The following is an 8,302-nucleotide window of genomic DNA, read 5'->3' as shown; positions in this document are numbered from 1 at the left end:
TTGCCAAAGATCATTGAAGAAGTGCTCCTTGATCATTCGTTGCCATTAAAAACCTTACAGTGATGGAAGCTACTTTGTAGGAGGAACGTGTGTGAAAGTTGAATGTGGCTGCATTTCTTTCATGTCTGTTTACATCCTGCTGTTCTTTTTCCAAAGGGTATGAAATAGATACAGTTCAAAACTTTGTGACACAAAATTTTAGTGAGATTTTATCCAAAGCAAATGATCAAAGAATACATGTGCCGTATATTGTGCTTGAAAAAATGAAAACCACGTATCAGATATTTTTTATGCTCACATATATTGGAGGGTTAAGATGATTTACAGTAAAACACAAAGATTTATTAAAATGTTGGATGTCTTTGTCTTGGTCTTCAGGAATTTTTGTTATATGCACTCACCTTATACTCAAGTGGTAAATCATTAGAATTCAGTGTGAAGGCTGGCTAGGTCTCTGGCAGCAAACCTGGACTGAAAAAAACTTGTTTACTGAATAGATGTAGGTGAAAACCTACATTTATTAAAATGTGATAATTGCCCTCCCACTATGGTGGAAACGTTTATTCCTTGAAAAACTGTTCATTTACTGGCATATTCAAGGAATAAACATTTCCACCATAGTGGAAAACGATCTGCATGTAGAAAAAGGAAAATCACGACAGCCGCCCATTAACAAGGAAAACCTAATTAAAATTTGGAAGATTAAAAAATATATATATATTCAGTATTAGAAATATATAGATATTTACTTTTGCTATGATAAATTGCAATAGTGATTCAATATGGTTTCATTTAATCAAATCATGTTACTCTTCTGCTTGGAGAGTGACTCTCATACTAAGTTGCTCTGTTTCAGTGATGCAAAAGGGAAAATTACTGGAGATATGTTGACCTGTTGGCTAAAGCCGATTTTAAAAAGGAGGATTTTCATGAATCAATTTCTTGTTGACTGAACACATACTGATGGTTTTTGCAATCCAGCTCAAGAAATATAATTATGCTGTATAACTTTAAGCTACATTCGACTTCCACTTTAAGGTTAAATTTACTGTTTACAGAGACAAAGAATCAGTCAGCGGTTTCTTTAGGCACCAGTTTGAAATAAACGACATCTGCTCCCAGCTGAACATACTTACTAAAGCAGAGCATGAGTCTGCATCACCTTAAAGCACAGCTTCCAAAACAAAGTCAAGAAAATATGAGGCATATATCGCCCTCAGCCCTCATCAATGCAACAGTGGGTAACGAGGAAAGACCACAGTGTTTTGTGTATCTGAAAATACTAATGTTAACTTCTGACAGTTTGAAATCGAAGAGGCCAGCTGTTTATTCATTTCATTCGACAAAAACAGTGTATGAATTACAAACTTTAAAATAAATTCCAGAGAAGTTTAGAAGCAAAAGACATGTACATATGTGTCTGTGTGTGGGGCCTCTGCAGAAAACATTTAGAAACCACTGGTTTAAGCACTGTGCATGAAATACAGGAGAGCCTGAAGGGAAAATCGTATGTTTTCTAAGTAACAGATCCTAAACCAAAGCATTAAAAAAATTTACCCGATGATGCTGCTGCCATTAACTTTGACCAAACATGCTAAAGTCATGCTGGATCACAACGAGGGTCAATATCACATACAGGCTTCCAGATGAGTCCTGTCTGCACTTTGACAAACCAGTTTTTGTCTATACAATAACCTCTCACATTGTTCTGTAGGATGAAAATACAAAGCAAACCAGCAAAAATCAGAACCTCTGAAACCTTCAAAAGAAATTCAGTAACAAGATGCTATGAGAGCTTTGGGGATACAAACAAGACTGTGGAATGGAGAAAAAGATGATAAAAGAAGGCATCAGAGATTTTGTTTCAGTGAATAACAGGATATCAGAAACCATAAGGAGGGAGTGTTGTGTCATAAAATAAGGTGAGTTTGATGCAGAGCAGAAGATAAAAAGGAGCAAGCATCCAGAGTACTCCCGCCTCAGCCCCCTTCACATGTCTTCCAACTCTTCATCTCCTGTATTTGCAGCACAGCCAGCTCCCTCATCTTCATAGCTGATCCAGTGTCTTTAGCATCATCACAACAGGAATGCTCTGGCTTCCAACCAATGTGTGAGTTTCTTCTGGGGTAGTTTCCTTCCACAGTCCAGACTTATTAGTCCATTTGAAATGACTATATGACTCCACTGGTCTGTAGCTGTCCAAATTGTTTACATAAAACAAAATGTGGAAACAAGTTTAAAATGATAATCTTTTAGGAATTCAGGTGCTCTGTAATTTCATTGTTGGTAATACTTTAATCAGTTTGTTGTTGTAGTTGTTTCTTCTGCTCAGGGAGAACAAAAAATGTAGGACAGGACACAAGCTAATGGATAGTTGAAACTCTTTGAATAAAAACAAATCCCAAAATATTATTACTCAGACCCCAAGAAATGAACCTTCCTTACCCGTAATCTGAGCACCTTGTGCAGTTATGCAAAAAAAAAAAAAAACTCTGATTGGCAGAGATGCAGTTTGATTACTGCATCTCTTCGTGTTTTGGCATCACTCAGACCTCCTTGTCCGAGACAGGGGCGTTAAAGCTAGTGTCCAACTGTGATCCTAAAAGAGGGAACACCCTCATTCTTGCCTCTCTCCACCAGTGAAGTTAACTGAGTTTAAAATAATTGAGTTTGTGTACAATGCACTAAATAATCTTGGCTCTCCTTACATATAATACCTGCTGTCTTTTATATCACACTGTTGGTAAGGTTCTCCTAAGGTTCCTGTCCCTAGATACACGACTAATTATTTTCCTGACAATAAATTCCTCAACACTGGAATTCCTCCTTTCCTCCTCCTGTCAACGTACAGCAGAATAATACCAAAGCACACTGTATATTTGATTCTATTATTTTATTATTTATCTATTTTCCCCTTGTTCTCACTTTTATTGTGGTATATTTCTGTGTGCTGTATCTCAGTGCATTAAAAATTAACATGAGTTAGGTATATTGAATTGGGTAGGTACCCATTTTATTTAGTTTTAAGCATTACATACAGACTGTCTTCAATTCACCCATTGACATTGGTCTTATTATTATAGTGGTTCCTATGCCATTAACAATCTGTATTTGTGACACATTTTATCAGACCTCCAGTGAAAAGAACCAATTGGTAAACAACATGAAATACATGTATTATACAAACCTGCTGCTTCTGTTCATAAGTGAGCCTTCAGATATTTGAGCAGATAACATTTACTGTAACTGTTTCAAAGAGCATAAATAATAACATTTATTATCTTTAACTGGCAGCTCAAGATTTGAGTCTGGTCTCTGAAATAGACCATTAAAAAATCAACTGCAGGCTTTTCCTTTGAAAGCTGTTTCATAGATGTCAGTTCATGAATTCTAAGTCGTTTTCATCAAACTATGTGTTCAAATCATGTAATGTCAAATACTGTGGGAGACTGATCAGAGTCCAGTCAAATTGTTTTATTTTTGAATGGTTTAGCAATAGATTTTAATCTTTATTAGGACTAAATACAGTGGGGGAAAAAAATTATTTTTAAACGTGGCTTCTGTTCCGGAGACCAACTATATTAAAGCCAATTAAAAGTGTGGAGAAGCAGTGTAGGCGGGGTTGACCTTTCATTGGTGTGTGTGCACGTTGTTAATAAGTCCTTCCAGGAGCGGAAGGTCTACAGGTGTTGGGATTTTGCGGTGAAATAAGAAGAAAACTCAAACGTAGCCGCTGCTAAGTGAACACATTAAAGCAACAGTGCCTGCGTTGCAGAAAAACAAGAGAGGATTTGGCTAAAATAAACAACAGATGACTGTTTTCCACAACAAACAGGATTACAACGCATCTCCGGTCAGCGGCCAGCAGACTTCTGATCAACTCTACTCTCACTGGATAATGAGCTGGCAGGTTCATGGGATTAAGACGCGGCCTGGGCCTGCGAGTCTGCAGAGTCTCCTTCACAGCCTACGGTAAGAGAAATACTGCTGGAACAACAGTAAATGCTCTGATCAATGATGATAATAACGCTGGCTGAGTCTGATCCCTCATGCTGTTGTTTGTCTCTCATTTTTAATGAAAAGACTTTGTTTACACAAATTGTTGGTTGGCATTCAGAGTCTAGTTAAATGCTTTCTGTTTGTATGAGGATGTGAAATTGTAAACTGTTTGGTAAATTGTGTGTGTGTGCGTGTGTGTGTGTGTGTGTGTAGTTTGATAAACACTGGCTGGTTTTTCTTTGGCTTTGTTATTAATCTAAAGTAGGCTACATGTGAGAGCCTATTATATAAGCCTGCCTTCATAAACTGGCAGTGTGTGTGTTTTTTTTTTTTGCTTTTTTTTTTGTATTTTAAGAAGTATTTAAGCTTCAAAATACAGAGGCCTGTTACATTTTTTAATTCCCAAAAGTTTTTTCTGCAACTGCCTGAAACAATAATTAATAATCACAAGAGCCAACCGATGTCAGAAAATGTCGATTTTGAAGATTGATCATTTACTATAGAGAGAAATGTTTCTCTTTTTTTCAGGAAATTCATTAATAATCATCTTTCTTAAAAATCTCTACAACAGTATTTCAATGTAGTCATCTAGAACTAAAAATAAAAGTCTTAAATACCATTTAAAATATTCTTTAATAAGCCACATTCAGTCTGATTACTTTTTCTGGTAACATTGTCACCTGTTAACAGGATGATGTATCTCCCAGTGCTGCATAAAAAACAACATGTTGATATATAGCTGCAGTCTTATCTACCTTGTGTGGGGGGGGGAGTGATATTCAGGCAACAAAATCAAAACCATCTAATTAACTGAATCATCTTAAGAGTCATTTTGACATCAGAGAACATTGACACAGCTGCTTTTTTTCAGAGGGTGAAATTTGTTTTTCTCTCTTCTCAACATCCTAGAAGCAGAAATAAAAGTAAAAATGACTGTGTCCTGTTATTGTTAAATAGCAGAGAGATGTAACATGTTTTGCAGTGACTTATTGTTAATGTACTTACCATATTTTAGTGACAACAGCCAGAGGCATCAATACAACAACTCCAACTAGTAACATGATGGCGAAAGCATACAGTAGGTAATCTAAAAAGACAAAATATTCAGTATTTAGTTTAGAAAAAGCTGTGTAGATATATTGGAATGAATTTTAGGAATGCCTACTGAATTTCAAATAGAAATTTACCAGGTATCCATGTGTGATTTGGCTCAGGCTCATTGATTCCGGGAGGTTTAGGAGGATCATTACTGGGTTTCCAAGTTGGCACTGAAATAAACATAAACATGCATTGATTAAATAACAGATTATCATTGAACAGCTTGTAAATCCAAATCCTACTCACGGAAATGCGATCTGTTATGAAACAAATGAAAAATCCTGTTGCACGTCAGTAGATCATGACCGCCCACTCCTTCACATGAACAAGGATGATGTAGATCTGTGCCCAAAGTGGCCAAGAAGGCCGCTTTACATTCAGAGTCTGTACCAAGGATGAGGGCTGGATCCATCTGGGTGAAACAGTCGATATCTTGTAGGTCGCTGCCGCTGCACTGTGACTCTTCAGAGCGCCAGCATTTTACTTGGAAAGTCTTTAACAAGTGTCTGGTAAATCACATAAAGCATGTTTTAGTTGCAGTTGCTTTGTTTAAGATGCACATTCATCATCTTTAACATACTGTTAATTTAAAAAAAAAACAACTAATAGATATTAGTTATTTTGATAATTCCACATTGATTTTGCTATTAGATTTAAATTGTGGGCCCAATGGCTCTGGGGAAAAATGCAAGAGCCTCTCCTGCAACAGATGGTGAATGTGCAGCACATGTTATTAAAATTACTGCCTGTGGGCATCTCAGCTTAGTTAGATGCAATTGCAAATTGTGGCTGACAACATAGTGTGAAATTATCTGATAATATGCACTGGGTTGCTAATTCGTGGCGGACACAGGCAGTCTGTGCAGAGTTGGTTTGGTGTTTGATTTCTGCCCACATGATGGTGTCATTGTGCTAAACCCTGAACCTCAAATGACCCTTGATGGTCAGGTCTGTATATGGTATTGTAGCAGGTAAATAAGAAAAATGTTCTTTGTGCAACAGGTATGTGTTGCATGACCATATACCAAATTCCCCTTAGCCCCACTCCTCTATGTCTATGATTTCTTCTGTAGTACTGGTGTGATGTCAGACATAGCATGGATTCAGAGCCATGACAGTAACATACCTGCAGTTACTGTCATGAGCACACTGGTTAACTGTATCTTGGCAGATCCACATCTCGTCCCCACATGTGCCAGTGTGCAGTGTGGCTTTCATATCCTGGCAGCTCTGATCTAAATCGTCACACTCGCACATGACCAGCATTTCTGCCACGTTGTGTGGCATGCTGCCATAAAACTGCTGAGTTACTTGTTGACAGCGCTCACTGACGCAGGGATCTGCTTTACATGCCTGAAGAACAGGTGCTAGGTGTCTGTTGCAAACTGAATCACTGACACAGGCTCTCATCTGGTCCAAGCATGATCCAACACCATCATATACTGTGAAAAGAAGTCTAGTGAATGGGGTTCAGGACTGCAGAAACACAACATATATGCTGACTGATTTCCATATTTTATCATTACCTTTTGCTTGAGGTTAAACCATAATAAAATAATTACCAGTGCCTATTAAATGGCTTGACTGCCAGTCCATCCCCGAGCTCCACTTTTGTTGAGCTGCTGCATAAATAATAGATAACATGATTTGCTTTTTTCCATCAAATGTCTATTAAACCAATCTGCAGTTCATAATATTCACTCTGTATTAGAGAAGTGTTTGTTCATATATCAGATTGCCTTTTGTAAACATAAATGCAATTTCACCTATAAATGCTTATCGTAGAGAGTACTGAGAATACTGCACCTGGCTTTGTGCGGCATTGTGTGGCCAGTGCTTGTATAGAGCCACAAAGCTCCCCTTTCCAGGAACACACACACCCTCGCAGTGAAGGAAATTGGTCCAGTACGAACTGGATGGTCATGTTACAGACCTCCGAGCCTTTTGTTTGGCACCCTTCATCTTGAATAACACAAGGACAAGAAGGAGGCAAAAAAACAAACAGAACAGGATTTTCTATAAGCGAGGAAGATCATTGCATCAGGTGTTTCCTGCCGTTTGTGCCTGCTGCTTTGATTTTTTTTTTTTTTTTTTTTTTTTCAGTTCTGAACACTTTATGTGCAAATATGTTTTGACGAAATCTACTTTATCATCATAATGCTTATGTGTCAAGGTATTACTTAAGTAGCTTCATGTCAAAACAGACAATTATTTTAAATGCTGGTGAAGGCCGATGTATTATTTATCTATTGGTTTAGCTATATAGATTTTCCTCCAGGCTGTTGCCTCAAATATTATATCTAAGCCATGCTTCGAGAAGTTCAAATTAAATAAAAAGCTTCATGTGTCAAGCTCCCTGGGGAAATGTATGTTTTGTAATGCCTGAGGGAACATAAGTATAACAGCATGTTCCAGTCCCCCCCTGCAGGAATAGTATATTGGAAATTGGAATAATTTTTACCATCACAGATGTTGTTGTAAAATGCTTGTTCACTCTTGCATAAATCTGACATGCAAGTATCCACTGCAGCCAAACAGTCAGGAGGTACAGATAGCATGCCAATGCTGGATATCTGAGGAATAACTATACCTGAAAAACAAATACATTACAGTAATTCATTTGTTTATCTTGGAGGCTGGTTTAAGTGATTCTTGCATTATTCAATATTTATCTACATATTTAGATACTTGCAGTATTTGTCTTAAACTTTTACAGAAACGTTTCAGCAAGTTAAACATCGCTTACTGTAGACACACTTCGATTGATTATACTGCATATGCAATATTTAATCTACAAGACTGACAGCACATGTATAAAGCTTTCTTTTTGTAAGGTTTAGCATCAAAAATCAGTGATGGGCTCACCAAATATGACTGCAGCTTCCAGAAGTACCAGTTGCATGATTGCTGCTGTAAAGCTGTGAGTGGACCCCTGAAGCTCTCCTGCAGCTGAGCTCTTCCTATCACTGGTGTCAGTGTATTTATGCTGGGCTACACCGCCCACAGACAACAGGATGTAATGCATTTACTGGAGGCTGTACTCGGTGTAATAAAATGACATGCAGTTCACGAAGAAAACACAGAACAAAATCGATACTCATGTTCTTAGTCATAGCAATTGTATGACTTTTTGATGACTAACTAAGGGTTGTATATTTCTGATCATTGAGGGAATTATTGTTTCTGTATCAGATACGGTTGAGTG

At 37.5% G+C, this 8,302-nt stretch overlaps 1 protein-coding gene across 1 annotated transcript; it reads right to left on the bottom strand.

Annotated features, from left to right (window-relative positions):
* Positions 1-4,762: 4,762 nt before the first annotated feature.
* On the bottom strand, positions 4,763-8,036 carry gfral (GDNF family receptor alpha like). The gene is made up of 9 exons (XM_026308914.1): positions 7,963-8,036; positions 7,559-7,687; positions 6,904-7,059; positions 6,660-6,719; positions 6,224-6,539; positions 5,344-5,603; positions 5,187-5,267; positions 5,005-5,086; positions 4,763-4,904 (listed from the first exon to the last, which is right to left on the bottom strand). The coding sequence occupies exons 1-9, from the start codon at positions 7,997-7,999 to the stop codon at positions 4,838-4,840; spliced, it is 1,188 nt and encodes a 395-aa protein (XP_026164699.1). The 5' UTR covers positions 8,000-8,036; the 3' UTR covers positions 4,763-4,837.
* Between the last annotated feature and the right edge of the window lie 266 nt (positions 8,037-8,302).

This window comes from Mastacembelus armatus, chromosome 15 (assembly GCF_900324485.2).
Source record: "Mastacembelus armatus chromosome 15, fMasArm1.2, whole genome shotgun sequence".
Classification (NCBI taxonomy): domain Eukaryota; kingdom Metazoa; phylum Chordata; class Actinopteri; order Synbranchiformes; family Mastacembelidae; genus Mastacembelus; species Mastacembelus armatus.
Note: the sequence above shows the minus strand (reverse complement) of the source record. Positions and strands in the feature narration are given on the sequence as shown.

What these genes read in the sequence shown, in the direction of transcription:
- gfral (XM_026308914.1), bottom strand. Translation starts at nt 7,999, where the DNA reads ATGCAACTGGTACTTCTGGAAGCTGCAGTCATATTTG. An exon ending in GGAAGCTGCAGTCATATTTG is followed by an intron (nt 7,688 to 7,962) that starts GTGAGCCCATCA and finishes TTTGTTTTTCAG; the next exon opens with GTATAGTTATTCCTCAGATA. An exon ending in AAGCCATTTAATAGGCACTG is followed by an intron (nt 6,540 to 6,659) that starts GTAATTATTTTA and finishes TTCTTTTCACAG; the next exon opens with TATATGATGGTGTTGGATCA.